The sequence below is a fragment of the Nerophis lumbriciformis genome, linkage group LG23 (genome assembly GCF_033978685.3).
Source record: "Nerophis lumbriciformis linkage group LG23, RoL_Nlum_v2.1, whole genome shotgun sequence".
Taxonomy (NCBI): Eukaryota; Metazoa; Chordata; class Actinopteri; order Syngnathiformes; family Syngnathidae; genus Nerophis; species Nerophis lumbriciformis.
The window spans coordinates 21,101,597-21,128,277 of record NC_084570.2 but is presented as its reverse complement, the minus strand read 5'-3'; the positions used below and the strand labels follow the sequence as shown (position 1 = coordinate 21,128,277).

The 26,681-nt window shown below is 38.7% G+C and overlaps 1 protein-coding gene across 6 annotated transcripts in view; it reads left to right on the top strand.

Annotated features, from left to right (window-relative positions):
• zranb3 (zinc finger, RAN-binding domain containing 3) overlaps positions 1-26,681 on the top strand; it is a 281,742-nt gene that overhangs the window by 31,977 nt on the left and 223,084 nt on the right. For all 6 annotated transcript variants that reach the window (XM_061984961.2, XM_061984960.1, XM_061984962.1 and 3 more), the window contains 3 exons: positions 2,701-2,719; positions 2,958-3,136; positions 7,892-8,123. In XM_061984961.2, coding sequence (XP_061840945.1) covers positions 2,701-2,719; positions 2,958-3,136; positions 7,892-8,123 — 430 coding nt within the window. The remainder of the gene's footprint in view (positions 1-2,700; positions 2,720-2,957; positions 3,137-7,891; positions 8,124-26,681) is intronic.

Below are 26,681 nucleotides of genomic sequence, written 5' to 3'. Positions count from 1 at the left end.
ATGGCAAATGCTGTACAATATTATTACATTACTTCATACAACTACTGTAGTTGTTAATACTACTTTCAATTGGATTGTTGTTGTTTTTTTAACAACAATTTTTACCTAAAAGGTTGTATTTTCTTTTGTTAAAATTGTGCTGTTTTAGGTCAGCCAAACACTTAAATTCATTTCAATTGGAGACGCTGATTTCAGATACAATAGTTTTGTGATAAGAGCCTTGTCACAGAACCAATTAAACTTGTAAGTTGATGTATTCTACTGACGATACTGGTATCGGATCCTTCTGACAACCCGAATACCACTAACTGTGTCACTAAGTTGTGGTAAGAGAAGTGAAGTAAATTATATTTATATAGCACTTTTACTCTAGTGAATCAAAGTGCTTCACATTGAAAGACCAATCATCTACATTTAAAGAACTGTCATGCTTAAGAACACAATGGCAATGACTCAAATGGCGGAAGCAGGATTCGAACTAGGGACCCTCAAGTTTCTGGTCTGCCGCCCCCACCATCTGAGCCACGCCTTCCCATAAGATGTGAACTGTTCCACCGGGAATGGGCGGTAAAACAATGTCAGTATACATTGCGATAGACACGTACTCTATATCAATACAAATTGTGTTCAATAAAACGTGTTTTTTTTCTTTTATGTCAGAAGAAACCGGACGTTGCAAAGCAAGGTTTGTTGCATGAACAAAGGTACTCGCAGGTATTGATCTCTGATCAGTGGGAGTGGCACGCTAACAGCCAATCAGGTAACAGTAGCAACCATCACAGTTGGTTTCGCCATCCTGTTGTCCCGGGTTGATTATTTGCATGGAGTGAGAAGAGAAATGAAGAAATTGTGAATAAAAGAGGAAAAGTCACCTGGACAGTATGGCAGTTTTTGGGATTTTTTTTACAAGGGGACCGTAGTCAGACCAATGTGGTCCTTAAATGATGCAAGGCGCTCGTCCCTACCAAGAGCACTAACACCACACCACCTTAGCCGCGCTCACCCTTTAGAGCACAGCTGTAACTTCCTGCCATTAAACTTGCAGAAAATAGTTCTTCTCAGGTTTCTCTATGTTTACATTTTCACCCCTTACACTATTTTATTACACTTTATTAAGCATTTCTTACATATTCTTTATTTTTGCACCTTCATTTTAAGAGCTTATTGTTAAATGTTCAATGTGATTTTACTATTTTGTTGACATTGAGTGTTTTCCATGCTTGTGTTGACATTTTCTTTCCTTCCTGCCTTAATAGTTGAGGGGATAATATTTAGAGGAAGGTTTACACTTGAAATAAAAATGTTTACATTTATGATTGTTTTTCTCCTGGTCCTTATTATCGAAAGGTCATAAAATATATAAATAATTATTAGGGCTGGACGATTCTGGCAACAAAAATAATCACAATTATTTTGATTGATATTGTAAGCACGATTAATTGAATACCTACTCTTTCATTTGAAAAACTTAGTATTTATTGTACCACCAAAACTTAACTTTAAATATAGGCAAAAAATATATATATAAAAAGTGAAATAATAGTAATAACAATACATTTAAATAACATAAAAAATAAAATTTGTTTTTTCCGTATATTTTTTTTTATTCAGTTTTTTACCTTTTATACATATTTTTCACCATAGAGTGTGGGCTTTTTGTGTCAAATAAAATTAAATAAATTGTTAATTCAATGCTAAAATCCTCACATTTAATTGTGCAATACATCTTTGGACAATTCTGAACAATATTTTAGGTCAAAGCATAATAATTGTGGAAATGTCTCAATAAGTGCTTAATTTCCATTTTGTATGTGTATAAGGTACTTTTTTGAAATCTTTATTTTGTCAGCGCAGTCAGACCGGATGTGGCGCACTGGGCTATTATTGTGAAAGGGGAAAGTGTGCTTTGCTGTTGTACTCAACTAGACAAGAAAAGAAAGGACTTGAGGCTGTTAAAAAAAAAAAAAAAAAAAAGGAAAAAAAAGAGCACGGCCACGACTCTCAAGTTGCGGCTGCTGTCCTCCTGTTTGTACGTTATTGTTACGTCGATGATGCCGTTCACAACAACACAAACAGATGAGATGTGTTGTAGGTGTATAGAAATTTCAATCAATCAATCAATCAAAGTTTATTTATATAGCCCTTAATCAAAAGTGTCTCAAAGGGCTGCACAAGCCACAACGACATCCCACATCAGGGCAAGAAAAAACTCTACCCAATGGGAACAATAAGAAACCTTGGAGGGGACCGCAGATGTGGTGACCGGTGCAATGGATGCCGAGGGTATACGGTTGATACCGTGAGAGTGCAGTCCATAGTGGGGCCAGCAGGGGAACCTCTTGCATGTAGACACGTCACCGACTGATGCATAAGTAGCGTTCACCCAAGGTCCCGACTTCATGTACAAGTCCAGTCCATTAGGAGGCCAGCAGGGGATCATCTTGAATGGAAATTTACCATAAACTTTCAATAATTATCTGGAGATTTACCAAAAACATTCCAAAAAAGTTCCCGTGAACTGCAACCCTAGCTGTAAGTAGGGCAACTTTCCATGAATGTACCATCCCTTTGGGACCTACTTGTATCCATAAAGTGTATGAACCCAGATCTTAAGTGAAAATCAAAACTCTTCATGCCTTTCAACAGTTTCAGTTTGCCAAGTCTGCTTCATTAAGGCTTCTGTTTTCTTCTGTTTTACAGATGTATGATTGCTGATGAGGTAAGCACACACAACACCAGCTCAGGAAATCTATTTTCCAACCTTCCAAATGAATTTGTCAACTTAGTGCCGCACTGCCACTTGCCTAATGGTTTTTGACAGAAGAATCATTCTCAGACCTTATTACTCTTGGGCCTCATATCAGCTCAGCCGTCATATACAATTTGCCGCAGAGGCTGCGCACGATTGACTTGTTTTTCCTCTACCTCTCGCCGTGTGTTGATTTGGCCCCGTCCAGATGGGTCTTGGCAAGACGGTGCAAGCCATCGCGGTGGCATATGCTTTCAGGAAAGAGTGGCCCCTCCTGGTAGTGGTGCCCTCGTCCCTAAAATACCCCTGGATTGAGGAGCTGGAGCGCTGGATTCCCGAGCTGCAACCCGGAGACATCAACCTGGTGGAGAACAAGAGCCACACCATGTAGGTCATCCTACCCCAAAGTGTCCCCGCCCCCTCTCCTCTACTTCCATCCACAACACGTGCTGTGTCTTTCCTTGGCCTTCTTAACGAGCCAAATTAACACGTCCCTGCAAGCAGGGATCAATAGATGATGAATAATGGTCTTATAAATAAATGTAGCAATCGGTTTAATCACAAAAATACTCAAAAGTAAAAAGTATTGTATTAAAACTACTCTGACAATTACAATGTATCCAAAAAGTTGTGTATGTAAATATAATCGAGTAAATGTAGATCCATAGAATAGGGCTGGGCGATAAAACGATATCAGTATATATCACGACAGACACGTTATCGATAGCAATAAAAATGCGTTCGACAAAACGTCAGATTTTTGTTTTTCTTTTACATCGGACGAAGCCGGACATCGCAAAGCAAGGTTGGTTGCACGAACAAAGGCACTCGCTCTCTGGTAGGAAGTGATCGCTGATCAGAGGGACTGACAACAGCCATTTTGTTGTCTGGCAGTTGATTCTTTTGGCATGGAGTGAGAAGAGAAAAGTAAAAATGATGAACTTGTGGATAAAAGAGGAAAAGTCACCAGGACAGTATAAAAGTTTATTGGATTTTTTCAAAGGGACCGTAGTCAGACCAATGTGGTCTGTAAATGATGCAAGGCGCTCATCCCCACCAAGACCGCTAATACCACACCACCTTAGCCGCGCTCACCCTTTAGAGCACAGCTATTACTTCCTGGCACTAAACCTGCAGAAAATAGTTCTTCTCAGGTTTCTCTACGTTTACATTTTCACACTTTGCACTATTTTCTTACACTTAATTACAGTACATATTTTAAGTAATTAAGTACATATTCCTTATTTTTGCACCTTTGCTTAAGCTTATTGTTAAGAGTTCAATGTGATTTTACTATTTTGATGAAGTGTTTTCATGCTTGTTTTGACATTTCCTTTCATTTGAGGGAATTACAGTCAGAGCAAGGTTACATTTTAAATTAAAATGTTTGTCTTTAGTATATTTTTCTCCGGGAAGTGGTTATCGGTGAATCTTTTTGATCGCTGCAAAATAACAATATATATAAATATATATACAAGTCAAAGTCGTAGTACATCCATCCATCCATTTCCTACCGCTTGTGACATAAATAAGACTTAATTTAGAAAAAAATACGTAGAAAATGCTCCATTTCTGGAGCGCAATGTGGAGAAAATGGTAAATGGGTTATATTTGTATAGCGCTTTTCTACCTTCAAGGTACTCAAAGCGCTTTGACACTATTTCCACATTCACCCATTCACACAGACATTCACACAATGATGGCGGGAGCTGCCATGCAAGGCCCTAACCACGACCCATCAGGAGCAAGGGTGAAGTGTCTTGCTCAAGGACACAACGGACGTGACTAGATTGGTAGAAGGTGATTGAACCAGCAACTCTCAGGTTGCTGGCACGGCCACTCTCCCAACCGCGCCACGCCGTCCCCCCAAGAACGACTTTAAAAGATAAATACAGTGTAATTTAGGCCAGAAATATGTCAACTTCAGTTAAAAAACGTGATAGAGTAAAGATTTGAAGTGCGATATTGCGAGGGACGACTGTATGCTTTATTGCAGTTGAAAAACTTCAACTTCTTTTGAGCCAAGGCACATTTTTTCATTGAAAAAATCTCAAGGCACATACATCGCAAGCAGAAAATGTTAAAAATTAAACTCAGTAGCCAATATTGACAAGTACCCAACACAATTGTTCGATATGAATTTAAACCTTAACCATAACCTTTCATGCATCACTAATTGTCTTGTCTCAAAATAGGCCTCCAAAGCAATTAGCTACCTGCTACCATCTCCGGATATAGAAGAGTATCACATGGTTACTCTGCCGATCTGTAGACAGCCCAGCCACTCAACAACGGCACATTATTTGCGGATTATAATTATTGGTTTGCAAACGTATGTTTTTTTTTGACCAAGCCTGGGCAATTATTTAGACGCGGGGAACCAGATTTAGAGAAGATAATGTGTTTGGGGGCCGGTACATCTATTTTTAGGAACATTAATACAAAACCTCACAATAATGTCTGATTGAATGCTAAAAACGTTATGACAGACCGCCTTAAAAAACGGAATGGAATTTTACATTTTTTTACTGAATGAGACACCCAGAATGTACATGAAAAAAAGGAATGTGGGATTTACAATATTAACTATGAACGATAAAACACTGAATATTGGCAACATATGAACGTCATACGTCATATTTTACAATTAAGTGAAACGCAACAAAAATGCAACAAACACAGCGAAATATGAACCCAAAGGGTAGAAAATAAACCCACCTACTATCTGATACATCCTATATATCACTAAGCTTTAGAACTTGTCAAAATCTCTTTCCGCGTCTGTCCCTGACACCCGCATTTCAGGCTGGCCGCTCTGGAAACACTCTGTGGAAACGCTCCCCGCCCACACTGCTTGGTGCCTCGTCTGAGCTGCTGTGACTTAGATTACCATAGTAACTAGTAGGGGTGTAACGGTACGTGTTTCGTATTGAACCGTTTCGGTACGGGGGTTTCGGTTCGGTACGGGGGTGTACCGAACGAGTTTCTAAGCTAAAGTCTTAACAAGCTGCTTTGCTTCTTCTGCCTCTGTCTCAGCACCCAGCATTGTCCCACCCACACAACCATCTGATTGGTTACATACAAAGCGGTAACAGCCAATCAGCAGTGCGTATTCAGAGTGGTAACAGCCAATCCGCAGTGCGTATTCAGAGCGCATGTAGTCAATGCTCCAGCGTTGAGCAGATAGGTGTTTAGCAGGTGAGCATAAGGCAGCGTACTCTCCCCAAATTATAATAAACACCTCCCAGTCAACTACTAGTAACATCACTATGAGCCCGTTGACGTTCTAGAAACTTTAACTGCAGCTCAGCTCGCTCGCAGTCCTGGCTTGAGGTGAAGGCTAATTAGCTTTTAGCGTAACGTTAGCTTATTTTGCGGTGTGTGTGTGTGTGTGTGTGTGTGTGTGTGTGTGTGTGTGTGTGTGTGTGTGTGTGTGTGTGTGTGTGTGTGTGTGAGAGACAGCAAAGCCCTGTCTATCTGTTATTTCACTTGAACTCCATGGTGTTCAGGGATGAATAGTCTCTCCTATTGCTATTGTACTATTTTTTTCAGCTATAGTTACATTAATCATTAGTAATGTAGCAACCTAGTTTTGAATGGCAGGGTCCCTGCTATCACATGTTGATAAAAATATAACATTTACATAATAAAAATCAACTACAGGCTTCCCAAATGCTGTAATAAATTAAGCATGATGAGTTGACTTGAAACTGTTTAATGTTGCACTTTTTATATGTAGAAGAAAAGGTTTGTAATTTTTTTTAATCCGAGCAACAATTTGAGGCAGTTTAATGTTGTTGACGTGGTCAGAATTATTATAGTGTTGCCAATGTTAAAAGGATAAAGCCATTGTTTACAAATTTAGTAAATAAAAAACCAAAACATTTATATTTTGTTGTTTTCTTAGTGTACCGAAAATGAACCGAACCGTGACCTCTAAACCGAGGTATGTACCGAACTGAAGTTTTTGTGTACCGTTACACCCCTAGTAACTAGTATATCATGCAAAAGCGTAAATTCTAACCATTGAAATACTTTGTATAGTTAAAGTTAAAGTGCCAATGATTGTGACACACACACTAGGTGTGGTGAAATTTGTCCTCTGCATTTGACCCATCCCCTTGTTCACCCCCTGGGAGGTGAGGGGAGCAGTGGGCAGCAGGGGTGCCGCGCCCGGGAATCATTTTTGGTGATTTAACCCCCAATTCCAACCCTTGATGCTGAGTGCCAAGCAATGGAGGTAATGGGTCCCATTTTTATAGTCTTTGGTAGGACTCGGCCGGGGTTTGAACTCACAACCTACCGATCTCAGGGCGGACACTCTAACCATTAGGCCACTGAGTAGTTCAAGATTTACGGCCATTTGAAAACATCACTGCACATCATAATGGCGGCTACAGTTTCGATCTTAAAGACCTAAAATAATTATTTGGGAATGTCCGGCGGGCTTAACGTGCCCCCGGGCCTTAATTTGCCCAGGTCTGTTTTAGACCAATTAGGTGAAATTGCATAACTTCCCACGGCACACCAGGCAATATCTCGCGGCACTCTAGGCTTTATTGTGTCCTTTGCTGATAAGAGGCTTGTTTCACGCCACTCTTAAAGCCCCGATGCAGTAATATTATTACATAATAACACGGTGGCAGAGGGGTTAGTGCGTCTGCCTCACAAAACGAAGGTCCTGAGTAGTCGTGAGTTCAATCCCGACCTCGGGATCTTTCTGTGTGGAGTTTGCATGTTCTCCCCGTGACTGCGTGGGTTCCCTCCGGGTACTCCGGCTTCCTCCCACCTCCAAAGACATGCACCTGGGGATAAGTTGATTGGCAACACTAAATTGGCCCTAGTGTGTGAATGTGAGTGTGAAAGTTGTCTGTCTATCTGTGTTGGCCCTGCGATGAGGTGGCGACTTGTCCAGGGTGTACACCGCCTTCCGCCCGATTGTAGCTGAGATAGGCTCCAGCGCCCCCCGCGACCCCGAAGGGAATAAGCGGTAGAAAATGGATGGATGGATGGATGGATATGGTCAACTTCTTGGCAACATCTCTCACCAGAGGGCAGTGTGCCCTGCGAACATTGACTGATTTAAAACACACGTGTTGCTTGCCCTTTTTGTCTCATATGGAACTTTCCCCGACCTTACAGGGGTATCAGCAGCAGTAAGGTGACAGTGCTCGGCTACGGCCTCCTCACCACGGACGCACGCCTCTTGGTGGAGACTCTGAGCAGGCAACGCTTTGCAGTGGTTGTGGTGGATGAGTCGCACTACCTCAAATCCCGGAACGCGGCGCGGACCAAGCTTCTGGTGCCTCTCATTCAGAGCGCCAAACGTGCCATCTTGCTCACCGGTACACCTGCCCTGGGTCGCCCTGAAGAGGTAATGCACATTGATTTTGGGTATATTTAATTATGTCTGTTGTTGCCTGTTGTAGTCAAATTATACAAACTCTCGTTTCTTTTCTTCTCAAGATCGACCGATATGTTATTTTTAGGGCCAATACCGATTATTAGTAGTCATGGAGGCCGATAACCGATATTTGGAGCAGATATTAATTGGCAGTAAAAGTGATTTAAACATGAAAAGTGTATGTCAATAAACAGCTGGACAGGACTTTAAAGTTGAAATACTACTGATAGTGTGGTGAAATTACTCTCTGCATTTGACCCATCCCCTTGTTGCACCCCCTGGGAGTTGAGGGGAGCAGTGAGCAGCAGCGGTGGCCGCACTTGGGAATCATTTTGGTGATTTAACCCCCAATTCCCACCCTTGATTCTGAGTGCCAAGCAGGGAGGTAATGGGTCCCATTTTTATAGTCTTTGGTATGACTCGGCCGGGGTTTGAACTCACGACCTACTGATCTCAGGGCGGACACTCTAACCACAAGGCCACTGAGCAGCTTTAAGTTGTTTATTTAGTTGTTTTAGGAAACATCGGACCAGTTGCAACATGATGTTGTATGTGTCGCTAATGTTGCTTAATTTAGCAGAAATACATGAGGGGATTTCGCAAACATCTTTATTACATGTGTCTTAATCCCATGGGTCGGAGGAGCATCAACATTTTTAAAATATGAAAAATGTCCTGGGAAAATTGGTAAAATTATGGAATTTCTTGCCATCTATGCAATTTTATACAATATTATAGCAGTTTATGGGTTCAATACATTGTCAGGTTTCCTTGTTAGGAACCCTGAAATATTGCAAACATGTAAATAATAAATTATAGTTAAGACATTTTTCAAAGCTGGCTAATATAATTTCTTCCTGAGTGTTACAAAATGTATGAGAATGTATAAGCTGCTGCCTGCGTTATTACTATCGACTTCACTAATTATTTTTTATTTACTAAATACTGGTAACGTGTGTGTATGTGTATATATACATTTACATACAGTACAGGCCAAAAGTTTGGACACACCTCATTTTAATGCATTTTCTTTATTTTCATGACTATTTACATTGTAGATTGTCACTAAAGGCATCACAACTATGACACGTGAAATGAAAACCATTTCAGGTGACTACCTCTTGAAGCTCATCGAGAGAATGTCAAGAGTGTGCAAAACAGTAATCAGAGCATAGGGCGGCTATTTTGAAGAAACTAGAATATAAAACATGTTTTCAGTTATTTCTGTCATTATCCGTGGTCTGGATCATGTTTTGTGTTTTCGGTTTGTTTTGGACTCCCTCAGTTCCTAGTTGTGCACCTCCTGAGTTTGTTTAGTCACCATGGTTACGTATTATTTTCACCTGCCTCTGTTATTCGGGAAACTCACCTGTTTCCAATCAGAGACAATATTTAAGCCTGCCTTTGTCGGTCACTCGTCCTGGCTTCTTTGTTTGCTCCATGCAACTGTTACGTTTTGATATTCCTGATTCTTGTTTCTGTTACCTCTGCTACCCATGAGATTCATGTTTTCCATAGTTTTGCCCAAGTGCTAGTTTTTGTTTCTTACCCAAGTTTGTTCTCCGCCTTGTGCGCGCCTTTTGTTTACACTTTTTGTTAGAGAGTTAAAATAAAAGATCTCCTACCTCACGCTGTCGTCCGGAGTAGTCCGTTCTGCATTCCTGGGAGAACGACCCCGCATAAAGATGCGACCCCCGCGTGACAATTTCACCTTTTTTTGTTAAGTACATAACTCCACATGTGTTCATTCATAGTTTTGATGCCTTCAGTGACAATCTACAAGGTAAATAGTCATGAAAATAAAGAAAACGCATTGAATGAGAAGGTGTGTCCAAACTTTTGGCCTGTACTGTATATACAGTATATGTATATGTAAAGGGGATGGAGGAGTTTCATCAATGGCCTATGTTCCTTAGGGAATTTAAAGGCCTAAGTAAGTAAGTAAGTAAGTATATGTAAATGTATGTATATATGTATATGTATATGTATAGATGTATATGTATGTATATATGTGTATGTATATACACACCTACTCAGTGGCCTAGTGGTTAGAGTGTCCGCCCTGAGATCGGTAGGTTGTGTGTTCAAACCCCGGCCGAGTCATACCAAAGACTATAAAAATGGGACCCATTACCTCCCTGCTTGGCACTCAGCATCAAGGGTTGGAATTGGGGGTTAAATCACCAAAATGATTCCCGGGCGTGGCACCGCTGCTGCCCACTGCTCCCCTCACCTCCCAGGGGGTGAACAAGGGGATGGGTCAAATGCAGAGGACAAATTTCACCACACCTAGCGTGTGTGTGACAATCATTGGTACTTTAATATGTATATATGTATATGTACTGTATATGTATATGCGTTATGTATGTATATATGTGTTTCTATTTGTATAATATATATGTGTACATATTTATATACACATATATGTATAAATATACACACATATATGTACAAATATATATATATATATATTAGGGCTGGGCGATATTGCCTTTTTTAAATATCGCGATATTTTAAGGCCATATCGCGATACACGATATATATCTCGATATTTTGCCTTAGCCTTGAATGAACACTTGATGCATATAATCACAGCAGTATGATGATTATATGTGTCTACATTAAAACATTCTTCTTCATACTGCATTAATATATGCTACTTTTAAGCTTTCATGCAGAGAAGGAAATCACAACAAAAAAAATCACCATTTTTTTCATACGGTGTTGATCTGGAAATGTTTGCCTCGGCATTTTGATGGTGTGGGCGTGTGGCACCGAACGGAGATGTTGACGTGCGGAGTACGTAAATATTGTTTTTAATATTGTTGTGCAGCACTTTGGAAACATTTTTGTTGTTTAAATGTGCTATATAAATAAAGTGGATTGGATTGGAGTGAGCACTCTTCATTCACTAGCAGGGGACTTTTCAAATGATGCTACATATTAGCAGTAGGCTACTGCTACTTTTTATAGCAACGCTTTCACCCCACACTTGATAAATTACGGTTTTTCCCACTTGAAGCCAAGCCACCGCCAGACGATGGACCCCCTGCTGTTTTTTTGGGGAATTAATTATTCCTTCATTTGTTACCAGATTTGCACCTTTTTTCGCTCGTATTACCGCTAGCATCACAGCTAACGTTAGCCATGCCGCTACCTCTCTGCTCGGGGAGGACGTATACGTATGTGACGTATGACGTGACAGTATGTGACGTATGTAAGAAGGTGCGCTTGCTGTCTGTGAGAAGGAGACACAGGAAAGAGCGAGTAGAGCCTGAAGTGTAATGCCCGCAGCTAAAAGCAACTGCGTGAGAACGTATACTCGATATCACGATATAGTCATTTTCTATATCGCACAGAGACAAACCCGCGATATATCGCGCATATCGATATATCGCGCATATCGATATATCGCCCAGCCCTAATATATATATATATATATATATATATATATATATATATATATATATATATATATATATATATATATATATATATACATACACACACACACATATGTATATACACATATATACATATGTATATAAAAAATAAGGCCGATACAAATATACCTCAAAATGCCTAATATCTACATAGACAAGAATTTTGCAGGTGGCTCACACTAAGGTAGCATCAGCAGATAGTGCCTAGATTTTAGCAGGTCAGGACTCAAACTCGACTCCTGACACCTCACCCAAGTTCTGCAGGTGCTCGGCCCTCGTAAAGCACTCATGAGGTGCAGCATTCAAAAATGCCAATTAATTCACTCTAGCATCTCGTATCCTGGAGGACGCTGTATATATATATATTCCAATAACCTTTGTTGCAAAAACTTCATTTGCAAAGCTCAATATGAAACGACGAGTGCGCTGCAATAAATGAGACAAGTAATAACAAAGCGCACAGGGGCAGAAACTATTGGATTTGGAGACAATAAGGAGGACTGTTCACAGGGCAATGGTGTACAGTGAGCAACAGAGTCATTCCCTTTTCCATAATGATTTATGGTGTTATTTTTATAGGTTATATTGAGGCGCTGGATTGCCGCCATATTGCATCACATCAGCCCCGATATTTATGGTTGTCTTTAATACAAGAGAGTATCCAAAGTCTTATCATCTTACCCTTTTTTTCCTCTTCGTGACTACTTTGAGCACATTGTAAGCTAATCACAACAGACTCAACCCAGCCCTTTTGGCTTTTACAAAGTATTTGCTTTGTTTCAGTTATCATTTAAACCAGGGGTCGGGAACCTTTTTGGCTGAGAGAGCCAGGAAAGCCAAATATTTTAAAATGTATTTCCGTGAGAGCCATATAATATTTTTTAACACTGAATACAACTAAATGCGTGCATTTTTAAGTAAGACCACCATTTTTTGAGTATAATAAGTCTCTTAATTTTTTAATAACATTTTTATTCTGAAGCCAACCAATAATAAATAAAATACTTCTTACCATTAATGCGACTTCTTGAACAGGTGCAGTAGAAACGGATGGATGGATTAAAATGCATGAGAATATTTTATATTTTGAACGTTATTTTTAACACTGGGATTACCAGCGGAATTATTCATTACGTATCGTGTTAAGCAATGTCAGCTAAGATTTATCTGAGAGTCAGATGCAGTCATCGAAAGAGCCACATCTGGCTCGAGAGCCATAGGTTCCCTACCCCTCATTTAAACTATCACGATATTTTCTTTTCAAGCCGATACCGATAACTGCTTGCTTCTTAAGACCGATACCGATAACTGATTTATATTTATTGAAAAAAAATTGATTATAATGTAGTTTCTGCACACCTTTAGGTAAAAACACTTAGTGTCTTCTTAGGCTTTCAAAACATCATGCTAAGCGTTTCAGAGGGCTGATAAGGTTTGATGTGTTGAAGCGCTTATGTCTTCGCTAGGGATGGGTGCTGAAATAGGTTCTTATATAGCAGTGCTTTTCAACTTTTTTTGAGCCGAGGCACATTTTTTGCGTTGAAAAAATCCGAAGGCACACCACCAGTAGAAATCATTAAAAAACGAAACTCAGTTGACAGTAAAAAGTCGTTGTCGCAATTGTTGGATGTGACTTTAAATCATAACCAAGCATGCATCACTAGAGCTCTTGTCTCAAAGTAGGTGTACTGTCACGACCTGTCACATCACGCCGTGACTTTTTGAGGTTTTTGGTGTTTTCCTGCGTGTGGTGTTTTAGTTCTTGTCTTGTGCTCCTATTTTAGTGACTTTTTCTGTTTTTTTGGTATTTTCCTGTAGCAGTTTCATGTCTTCCTTTGAGCGATATTTCCCGCATCTACTTTGTTTTAGCAATCAAGAATATTTCAGTTGTTTTTATCCTTCTTTGTGGGACATTGGTGATTGTCATGTCATATTCGGATGTACATTGTCTTTGCTCCACAGTGAGTCGTTGCTGTCGTCCAGCATTCTGTTTTTGTTTACTTTGTAGCCAGTTCAGTTTTAGTTTTGTTCTGCATAGCCTTCCCTAAGCTTCAATGCCTTTTCTTAGGGGCACTCACCTTTTTTTTAAGCATTAAACACCTTTTTACCTGCACACTGCTGTTCCCGACATCTACAACGCAATTAGCTACCGGCTGCCACCTACTGATAAGGAAGAGTATTACACGGTTACTCTGCCGAGCTCTAGACAGCACCGACACTCAACAACAACACATAATGTGCAGACTATAATTACTGGTTTGCAAAAAATATTTTTAACCCAAATAGGTGAAACTAGATAATCTCCCACGGCACACCAGACTGTATCTCACGGCACACTAGTGTGCCGCGGCACAGTGGTTGAAAAACACTGTTATATAGGCACTGACCGAATTCTGTCAATACCGGATATTGATTCAGGTCGAACAGTGCCATATTTTGATTCCTTGATGCACTTGACGGGTCGGGTTGCAGACTCGTCATGTCCGGTTGCAGACTAAACATCGGCTAATGTAAACACTCACCCAAGCAGCAATTAGAACAGACTCAGTCAAATTCCCTCTAAGTAATGTTGCAATTTTCAACACCGACAAAGCAAGTATGCTTGGTAGAAAGCGCTCCAACGTAAAATCAAGCTCCACTCTTTCAAAATGCGCTTGATGCTAATTTACTTTGGCTTTACCATAGACAGGTTACTGTTAGCATTAGAGATTTTACCTGGCGATTTCAAAACCTCCAAATTTCGTAATAAAAAAACACAACTAAGATGAATGTTACAATCAAACAGCTGTTGTGTAATAAGCACAATACTTACAGTATAAACACTTTGTAGGGCGCAGCATAACACATTCAGTTTCCTGGAAGAGGCTACTTCTTAGTCATAGCCTATACAGTACTGCCATCTAATGCCTTTGAAGTGCAACTGCATTGCAAATGAGACTCAAATGCTATATAGAAAACAGGATATAACAACTGGACAGCACTATTAAAATCAGCTCATTTTTAAATGTTTCATCACAAAGTAACATTTAATTTTTTAACAAAGTACCAATATAGTAGGAAAACAAGTTGCCTCGATATTGAAGCTATTATCATATATATCTGATGTATGACGCTGAAAGACTCCCAAAGTTTGCGAGTAAATAGATATGATCAAAATAGTATCAATCTCATGGAGATTCCCGAGCCATTTTGTGAGATATTGAGCTAGCCAGTCACGTGATCGCGTCACGTAGAGGTAGGGACCGCAGATCCCTTCCCCATCAACAACAATGCAAATCATGCAGACTTTGTGAGAGCCAACAATGATTAATTTGGGAAAAATTATGATCCAGAAACGTATATTGTTGATCCCGAATATAAGGTGGATGATTTACAAGTTTTAGAAGCTCTGCTAAACAGATTCAGCTAAGTGAAACCCTAAGCATCATGTAGCAGTATTGCTAACTGCTAAACAAGAAATACAAAGTATGAACATAATAAAACGATAGCTTACTGTACAATGTTTGCTCTTACTTCGATGACGACTGATAGGCTGTTTATATCTTCCTGTTTAGATGAATAATTAATCATGATGCACACGAAGGGTTAACAAGGAAAAGTATCCCTGCAGACACCATTTTCGGTTGTGTGTGTTTGTCTCCATCTCCGGCTATACATTGAATATCACAGATGAACAGCTTCTACATTTATGGCCAAATCCTCCTGATATCCAGATGACAGACGTGATTTATAATCTAGAATGACTTTGACGAGCCGAGACACAACGATGCGGGAGCAGCAGGACATAGCGGCCAGCTCACAGTAAAGCAGCAGGACATTGGACTACTTGGCTGTGTGCTATCAATCCGCCGCAAAAAATAGTTTGTCTGCGTTAGCACTTATAATAACAACATTGCTAATATTTGGCCAGTATTCAGGTCAAGGTATGTACAGTCGTGGTCAAAAGTTTACATACACTTGTAAAGAACATAATGTCATGGCTGTCTTGAGTTTCCAATAATTTCTACAACACTTATTTTTTTGTGATAGAGTGATTGGAGCACATACTTGTTGGTCACAAAAAACATTCATGAATTTGGTGCTTTTATTAATTTATTATGGGTCTACTGAAAATGTGAGCAAATCTGCTGGGTCAAAAGTATATACATACAGCAATGTTAATATTTGGTTACATGTCCCTTGACAAGTTTCACTGCAATAAGGCGCTTTTGGTAGCCATCCACAAGCTTCTGGTTGAATTTTTGAACACTCCACTTGACAAAATTGGTGCAGTTCAGCTAAATTTGTTGGTTTTCTGACATGGACTTGTTTCTTCAGCATTGTCCACACAGTCAGGACTTTGGGAAGGCCATTCTAAAACCTTGATTTTAGCCTGATTTAGCCATTCCTTTACCACTTTTTGACATGTGTTTGGGGTCATTGTCGTGTTGGAACACCCAACTGCGCCCAAGACCCAACCTCCGGGCTGATGATTTTAGGTTGCCTTGAAGAATTTCGAGGTAATCCTCCTTCTTCATTGTCCCATCTCTGTAAAGCACCAGTTCCATTGGCAGCAAAAAAGGCCCAGAGCATAATACTATCACCACCATGCTCTTCAAACATATTGCTGGTCATTGTGGCCAAACAGCTAAATTTGTGTTTCATCTGACCACAGAACTTTCCTCCAGAAGGTCTTATCTTTGTCCATGTGATGTCAGATGAAACAAAAGCGCCTTATTGCAGTGAAACTTGCCAAGGGACATGTAACCAAATATTAACATTGCTGTATGTTTACTTTTGACCCAGCAGATTTGGTCACATTTTCAGTAGACCCATAATAAATTCATAAAAGAACCAAACTTCATGAATGTTTTTTGTGACAAACAAGTATGTGCTCCAATCACTCTATCACAAAAAATAAGAGTTGTAGAAATGATTGGAAACTCAAGACAGCCATGACATTATATTCTTTACAAGTGTATGTACACGTTTGACCACGACTGTATATACAATATTGTTGGCAGGTTTTGGATGGTTATTTAGAGGTTTTTGTGGACGGAATAGTGAGCTCCCATTGATAGACTATGTGTGTATTTATTTATTTACGACTTAGAATGCATACAAAAAAAAGAAAAACATTTGTGTTTACGTCTTGAATAAAGACTGTGAGCACATCTCTCTCTAATTTGTGCGTATTTCCAGTTTGCCTAATCTGATAATATGGTGAGAGTGCAGGAGTGTTAATACAGTGACGTCAATCTACGGAAATTACCGAAGACGTTCAAATTTAATTTGTGACATTTTGTGATGTTTCGATGGTATTTTCACATACCTTGCGGATCGTAAATACAATTGGATATGGTTTAATGGATACAATGAAACACAAACACACTTCATTCACTAACGGTGTTACAAAAAAGATCAGTTAGAATAATACATAATATTGGATATAGAGAACATACAAATCCTTTATTTATTGAATCAAAAATACTGAAATTCCATGACATAGTGAATTTGCAAACAGCTAAAATTATACACAAAGCAAACTATAACCTCCAAGAATATACAACAATTCTTCTAAAAAAAAAAGAGAAATATAATCTTAGAGAAAAATGTAATTTAAAACATTTTTACGCACGTACAACACTTAAGACCTTCAGTATATCAGTATGTGGAATTAAATTATGGAATGGATTAAGCAGAGCAATCAAACAATGTACTAATATGATCCACTTCAAGAAACTCTTCAAACTTAAAGTGTTTACAAAGTACAAAGAACAAGAACCATGACAAACATTCTCAATTTATTTCATCCATCCATTCATTCATTCATTCTCAAAATAAACTTACTTATCTCATCATATGAAATATGACTTACTTCACCAATTATTATTATTAAATTATTATTATTTTATTTTTTATTTTTTATTGTGATTACTTATGAAGTATATTGTGAATAAATTGTGAACAGGAAGTGAACAAAAAGTTTTAGCAACTGTTATGTAAAAGAAAAGGAGTAGGATTAAATAAGCTCTGCTTCTTCCTACTCCTTTTCGAACATGTTGAAAAGAGAAACTGGAAATTGTGATGTATCATGTTGTATGCTTGCATGTTAGAAATAAACTCAAACTCAACAAATAAGCATATAAAGTCAACTTGTTTTTCCACTCGTTTGCGACTTTAACTTTTATTTACACACACAAAAGTGCCAAAAATTGGTACCGTTGAGTACCGGTATCGATTCCCAAATGTGTACAGTACCATTCTTACTCCTCGCGGAATGTTTGCAGATCATTTGTTGTATATAGCGGACAAATTGTCTCCTTCTGAAACAGTGAAAAAGTCCCACACATTCGACGCTATGTTTGTTTACAATGAGCTCAGGGCTTACAGCACACTTGTTGAAAAGAAGCGCTTGATTTTCTCACCCTAATCTACATACAGCATAGTATGGGTAATCTCGCCTCGTTGGAATGTTTGTTTGTTTTTATAACGGTTATCAGAGTTATTTTTGTAATGATATCGGATTTATTGGTGTGACGTCCAGGGGTGCATGATAACTATCGGGGATTCTGATGTCACAGCGATAAATCCAATCGCATTAGAAATTAAATTTGACTAGCTACTGACTGAGATAGCCGCGGGTGATAGCCCTGCCAATTCGGACACCCGACCATTCTTAGTAATACACGACACAAGCTCTGGGTACAAGCGGAGGGGATACTGTGGGATGCTGTGGCCTGCCTGCTGCATCTCCTCCTCCAGCATCTGGACTCCCCAGGCAACTTTGCCAGGATCCTCTTCGTGGACTTCAGCTCCGCCTTCAACTCCCTACAGAAGCATCTACTGATCCGGAAACTACACCAGCTCAACATCCCCCCTCAGCTGATCCACCTCACCCACAACTTCCTCACCGACCGATTGCAAGCAGTAAGGGTGGGCTCAAACACATCCCCGATGCTTACCATCAACACCGGGGTCCCACAGGGATGTGTGTTGAGCCCTTTCCTGTACACACTCTACACCAATGACTGCCGTAGCATCTCACCCACCACAACATACTTAAAATACTCAGAAGACACAGCCATTCTCGCACTCCTCTCCAACAGTCAATCCATCCTGGACTATCATAACACAGTCAAACATTTCACAGAGTCATGCACAGCCAGTTATCTCGAAATCAATGTCAATAAAACAAAAGAAATATGGTTCAACCCCCCCTCACCTCAGAACCCCATCATCATAAACACACAAACAGTTAAAACAGTTGACACTTTTAAATACCTGGGCATAACCTTGGACAATAAACTCACCTTTGATCAGCACACCACGGACATTCAAAAAAGAAGTCAACAAAGACTGTCAGCCATCCGGAAACTTAAAGGACTATACGTTGCACCTCATCTCCTGTTATTACTTTACCAAAGCATTGTTCAACCCATCCTTCTGTACTGTTCCACATGTTTTTTCACCATGCTTTCTGTAACCAACCGGACCAAACTCACACGCATTACAAACATAGCAGCTAAAATCATCGGCCTACCCACACCCAACATTTCAGACATAAACCACAGGTCCATCACCCGACTGGCAAAAACAATAGTTCAGGATATCACTCACCCACTACACCAATACATCATCCCACTACCATCAGGGCGCAGGTACAGAACAATCAAATTCCGGAGGGCCCGCCTCAGGAAAAGCCTGATCCCTGCAGCTATAGCCGCCCTTAACAGCAGGCCCGGCCGACCTGTCTGACAAGCCTGTAAATGTGTGTTAGTCATGTATGATGTCTTTTTGTTATTTTTTGTTATTTTTTTTTTTTTTTGGTGTGATGTGTAATGTCTAGTGTTTAAATGTACGGCAGTGACAATGAATTTCCCCAAGGGGACCAATAAATCTAATCTAATCTAAATCTACATATAGAAATACATGATAAGCGCAATGCTTATTTTAATACACCTCAGATAAACTTATGGAAAAAAACATGGGAAAATGGACAAAATAAGAATTAGGATTGGGTTGGAGTGTGATTAAATGAAAAATAAAAACTTAATTAGCTCTGATAACCAATTTTATAAAATGCTCCAATGAGGCGAAATTACCCGTACTGTGCTGTAGGTGGGTTCAGGGGCGCCGAAAAGGGGGGTAAAGGAGACGGATTCTAGGGGCCCATGATGGAGGGGGCTCAGAGAAGCTCCTAATGATGATGAAATTATAATACAGAAAAAATAATGACACCGTGTTGGGGGCCCTGTGAAGATTCTTTTCATGGGGCCCAAAATCCCTAGCGGCGCCCCTGGGTGGGTTACAGTGAGCAAATTAAGCGCTCCTTTTCTACTACGTGCTATTCCGTAAGCCTGTCGTAAACTTCCCCTGAGCTCACTGTAAACAAACATGGCGTCGGTTGTGTGGGACTTCATCGCTGTTGATGCTCCATTTCACCCCAAATGTTCTGCAAAAATTCCGGGAGGAAGAAAAAAATATTGCGCGTCAACACCTCGAACTTTATCAGCCGGAGTCACTCTTAGACAAAAAAATCAAATCAAACTAAATATCTTTATGCACAATATCTACTTACATAGATTTGACCATGTTTGGTGATGAGGCTTAGACGCTGGTATTTCTACCGTTGTTGCTACTTGTCTAGGACACTGTGTCTGTTGCTTAAAAGGTCCGACAGGAAACAATGACTCGAGCACTTGCTCGGGGAAGAACATTCATACTTCGTTGTCAAGTCGTCGTTAAAAGCTCGGTTTTCGCAATTTATTTTGATTATTTTTTTTAGGGTTGAATGCGTAGTCTTCTCCTTCTCATCCCACTGCTGCTTCATAGTGACACATTCCTCGCTGTTGCCCCTTACGGGGTGGCGAGAGCACTGCAGACAAGAGCAACCCTAGTTTTAATGGTTTCATCAAGCCTATTTGGTGATGTTCGACGGGCCAGATGAAAAGCTTAATTTAGGATAAGTTGGATGTCAAAGTTGACCAACTCCTCGGTTTATGCCCACATTCTTCTACTATCCAGGTAAGAGGCATGATTTGATTTATAATCTAAAATTAACTTTCACCAGCTCAGAGGTGATGCAGCAGCTCACCAGCTTAATGTCAATATAGCAGAATAAGCTAGTTATCGCTCTGTGTTAGCACTTACAATAACAATATCGCTAATTCTTGGTTAATATTCAGGTCAATAGATGCAAATAGAGTCTTGTTTGCGGTTTGTGGATGTTTTTTAAGAGAGATTTATGGGGGCAATTGCTGCATTGTTAGCCACTTCGTACTTGCCGTATTTTACGAAAAAAAGAAAAACATATGTGTTTTTGTCTTCCATAGGGATTATGAATGATAGGCAAAATTCCAGTAAAAAGTACAGTTCCTGATTAAAACTTTCACTCCATGGATTGGTTTCGTTTCGTAAATAGCACAGACGCTTTCAGATTTTTCTCTGTCCTGCACTCATATTTCACATTAACAATTGACGCACGGACGTACGATGCGGTACGTGAAAATACAAATATTTACAGCTGGTCACCATCTCGTTGTTTACAAATTGCATTAAAAATGATGCTATTGTTCGCCTCGTTGGCTCCTAAAAAAGATGTTGCCAGCGGTGATGAAGTGAGTTTTTAGATAAGCCTCCCTCTCCACCAGCAGAATGGGAAGCTGCATATAACATTTTATCATCCGTAGTATAAAAGCTGATAAGCCGGGTCTCTTTCCTCACTGTCAGTCTCCCTTCTGCTGCCACCATTACTCACTGTGGCTCTGACATCGGGTTAGCGCACAGCTCAGGGCATGCTGAACCGTTGACGACGAACCCTCGTTCCGCCCACCTATTATATCAACAGCGTGCAAGGGGTCCGGGAGCCGGCGATGTTGAGGCTGCGCGATGGGTGTTGTAAAGCCTCTGATGAACAAGTGGCCAATTCTGAATGCAGCCTTGACCGTGCTGCTGATTACCCGCCATTAGCCCAGAAACTGCTGCAAATACAAAAAAAATGGACAGGAATTGTGCTGCGTGTGGGTTTTCTGGTTCTAAGTCCTAACACACTTGGCTGTATCCATACACACACAGACACACACACACACACACAACATAGAGATCAACCAATTATCGTCGCTGATATTTGGCATTATACCGTACGTCGGTATCTGCCTTTTTTTAATTATTTTATTTTTACAACTACATCAGCAGATATGACATATACACCAGCGGTGCCCTTTACGTCAAGCGCGAGCTACCGGTTGATGGCGGAGGGTGTGTCAGTCGATCGCCACCCAGGTATTAAAAAAATAGACCTAAAAATTGCCGATAATCAATCTTCACCAAGACATCACTTTTGTCACTTGATTGACATTCACTTGTGAGAACGCTGACTGCTGCCAGCTCATAATTAAGAAAAAAATGACAGACAGAAAGGCGAGAAACACTTTTTATTTCAACAGACTCTCGCGCCGTACCTGCCGTCAAAACTCGAAATACCGACTGCACAGTTCCTACCTTCACAACAAAAGCGCTGCTTCGTCCTGCCTGCGCTAACAAAATAAGAGTCTCCGAAAGCTAGCGCACACAAGCTAGCAAGCTACAGAGTTTACCGCCAATGTATAACTTGTAAAGTGTATAATAAGGAGTATGGAAGCTGGACAAATAAGTTGCCAAAAACCAACCATTTCATGTGGTATTGGACAGAAAGGAGGACTTTTATTCTCCTCCATTTGAAAATGTGGACGTTATCATCACTAATGTCTGATTCCAATCAATGCAAGTCATCAGAATCAGGTAATACACCAACTTATATTCTTGTCTTCATGAAAGAAAGGAATCTATATGTGTTAAACATGCTTGGATTATCATTAAACAACTTTAATTTGTTAATAAAAATGTCTCTTTCATAAATAAATATAAATGATATATATGAATGAGGTAGATCCCCTTGACTTGGTCAATTGAAAAGTAGCTCGCCTGCAGAAAAAGTGTGTGCACCCCTGATATACACGTATGATACCAATATTTAGTATTTTAAACAATGAATGACTGGTGAAGTAGATAAATAACAACCACTGTTCAAGCACCAATGTTCTCTTTTTCCAGGAACTAAATTTTCCATCTTATTTAATTCCTGTAAGAATATAAAATACGCTCATTGTCAACAATCCTTGACAAATATGTTTTGATATCTGATTTTTGGAGTTCTTGTGAGAAATCTTCTCGGGTCTGCTCAACCACGGCGCTTTTTCTCCTTCTTGCAGTGCTCGTCATCTGCAGTACGTCTCCTCTGCTTACCTCTCAAAACTTCCAATTTTTGCCGGGAAATCCAGTTTTTGTCCTTCTTTCCTGGTGTCTTACTGGTCCCGTTTCGCTTGGTTTTATTTATTGCTTACTACAAGCCTCCGTGTCATGAGCCGTTGCCCGGATCATGTTTTGTTTAGTGAAATACTCCCTTAGTTCTGTTTCAGTATCCCTGGGTTTGTGTTTTCTGGGTTGCCATGGGTGCTGATTATTTTCACCTGCCTCTGATTAGTGTTCGGGAAGCTCACCTGCTCCCAGGCACTAATCAGAGAGCTATTTATTCCTGCCTTTCGCCACACTCAGTCTGGCTGTCTTGTTTGCTTTAAGCAACAGTTACTTTCGAAGATTCTTGCTTCTTGTTTTCTATGCTAAGCTTTTCCGTTAGCTTTGCCATAGCTTCTCGTGCAATAAGCACGCTTTTCTGTTTATTTGTGTTTTCCTGCATTTTTGTATTCTGGACTGATTTATGAAGAATAAATCATTGTTTATTTTTTTTTATGACGGGAGGACAACAGGGTGACAAGAACTAAATCATCCAGACTAGAGATAAATTGTATTATGTTTATCTTACCTAAAAATAAATATATTTATTAATAAAAAAAAATAAAAAAAATAAATACATTTTTACTATATTTTGCTAAAAACATCAAAATTAATTGTATTTTAATTTGTATTTTTTCTGACTCATTACATCCAGCCATAGAATTATACATTAAAATAAACATATTGGAAATCATTTTAAATGATCATAATTCATTTAAAATGACCATATTTAATTATTAAAATAATTGCTTGTTTATCAACAACTTTAGCATTTTATTCATTACATTTTGAAGCTCTCAGAAGCCAAGTTATGTTATATTAAGATTTATTTATGCAAGTTTGAAGTATCAATTATCTAAACACAGTTTTGTTTGCATATTTTCAGGATGTAGATGTATGTACAGTATATATATATATATATATATATATATATATATATATATATATATATATATATATATATATATATATATATGTATGAAATACTTGACTTGGTGAATTCTAGCTGTCGAAATTGGAGGTCTCAAGGTTGGCAAGTATGGCATAGACAGTGAGTTATTGTGATGTAGCGAAATCCCATATTTTTACCAGTTTTCCAAGGAGATTTCCCATATTTTGATACACAAATGCAGATGCTCCTCTTAGACCACAGGTGTCAAACTCAAGGCCCGGGGGCCAGATCTGGCCCGTGACATAATTTTATCTGGCCCGCAAACACCTGGAAATGATATGTGTCAATAAAGTACTTCATATTTTCTCAATAAATGTAATGGTTTTTTTTTCATTTTGACATAAAAAATATATGTACTGCTTGAAATTGCATACCTTTTAAACTTTAATAGTATCCAATATTGCAACAAATAGATATTATCATACTTTCCAAACATGTTTTTGTCTAAATAAAAATACAAACAAACTACCCATCAAATTAATTAAAATTACAATAAATTGTACGTTGTTCTTTACAGCATATTACTGTAAATTGAAAAAAAAACTAAAAATGTTTTTGCCTTAAAATTCTGTTGACTGAGCTGCCATGTGTTACAGTAAAATCTTGTTTTTAATGGTGTATTACTGTAAATGGAAAGATTATAATAAATGATATAAAAACGATACATTTGTTTTTATGGTAGAAAAACTGGCAGTTAGGTTGCGAGAATAAAAAAAGAACTTGTACTGTTTTTACATTATAAATATGATGCTGTAAAAACCAATGTCAATTTAACACAAAAATTCTGGCAACTAAGCTGCCATCCTTTACCGTAATCCCCCCATCCCAGACCCCAAACCGCCCAAAAAAAACAGTGTTACTGTTTTTCCATTTACTGTAAAATGTTGTTTAGAAAACCAACAAAAATACACTATTTTACAGTACATTTTTGTAAATGTTAAGTTTTTACTGTAAAATCGACAGTCTACTTAAAACAATTTATATAATTAATAATGAAATCCAGAGGCAAATTCATACATTATTCGCTGTTACAAGCGGCCCTCAATGGCAGCCATAACTGCCATGTGGCCCTTTAATGAATACCAGTTTGACATCCCTGTCTTAGACTCACGTAATAAAGGTGTCTGTGAAATATCCTGATGTTCTTTTGCTGCTAAATTAACCACAACATTAGCGCCGCTTAAAACAAGATGTTGTTACTGGTCCAACGTTTCCTAAAAAATAATGTTAAAATACAACTTAAAGCCTTGTCTAGCTGTTTATTAACATATACCAGGGCTGTCGAACACGGTTACACTGAGGGCCACATTGCAGTTATGGCTGCCCTAACCGTGTATAATTTATTAATATAAAAGTATACGAATTCACCTCATGATATTATGAAATTAATTGCTGCGCATTTGATTATTATATTTGTAATACATACACTGTAAAAAAACAAAACATTTTCAGTAAAAAACAAACAAAAAATTGGCAGCTGACTTGCCACAACTTCACCGAAAAATTTACGATGGTTTTAAAGGCATATTACTGTAAATGGAACAACGGTACTATAGTTTTTTTTTTACTGTAAAATCCTGGCCAATGAGCTGCCAGGTTTTTTTACTGTAAAATCTATTGTCATTTCTACAGTTTACAATTTGATGAATAACTTGCTTTGATATAACTCAAGCAGATATTTATTTTGTTTTCTTTTTTTTTTTTAATTGAAATTAATGATGGTATTATATTTGTTGCATTTTTAGATAATAAAGTTTCAAATATACTCATCAGCATGCAATACACCTGTGACATGTACTATTCGTTTTTAACTTTTAATGCAAATAAATATTCAGTTCAGTTCAGTTTCAGTTTATTTGGAACATGCATACAATACAATGTAATTCATCACATATTTCCAGTTGTTTCATTACAGCACGTCCGAAAAGGAGTAGGAAGAAGCTGAGCTTATTTAATCCTACCCCTTTTCATAACATAGCAATTTTATCCTATTTCCTTGTTCTCTGTAACATAACAGTGAACAAATAATAATAAAGGAATAATATACCATAGTAAGTAAACAAATTATAAATACATGATTTATCTTTGTCTCAAAAAAATAAAATAAAATTCAAAAATAATTAAAAAAAAGGGTTATGTTATGTTATGTTATTTTCATTTATTATGCGCCCCCTAACCAACTGTTACATCATAATTATTGTTCTGTGGACTTTGTGAACACTTGTAGTTTGAACAGTGTCTTAAACTGAATCATATTGGTGCTTTGTTTGATTTCTTTGGTTAATCCATTCCATAATTTAATTCCACATACTGATATACTAAAGGTTTTAAGTGTTGTGCGTGCATACACATGTTTTAAATTAGATTTTCCTCTAAGGTTATATTTGTCCTCTTTTGTTGAGAAGAATTGTTGTACATTCTTGGCTAGCAGATTGTAGTTTGCTTTGTACATCATTTTAGTTGTTTGCAAATGCACCAAATTGTTGAATTTCAATAACTGTTTTTTAATAAATAAAGGGTTTGTATGTTCTCTATATCCAACATTATGTATTATTTTAATTTATCTTTTTTGTAACACCGTTAGTGAATGAAGTGCACACTTGTAGTTGTTTCCCCTTATTTCTGCACAACCACTCAGATATCGGCTCCAAATATCGTATATCGGCCCTGAAAAACCACTTCGGACGATCTGGACTCACACACGCTCGCATGCGTCAGGGATGTGTAAGAAATCCTGGTGTCTTGCTGCCAGACATTAAGATAAGAATGGTGTCATTTACGACACCGAGTGGTGCTTGGATGCCGGCAGGATTCATAATC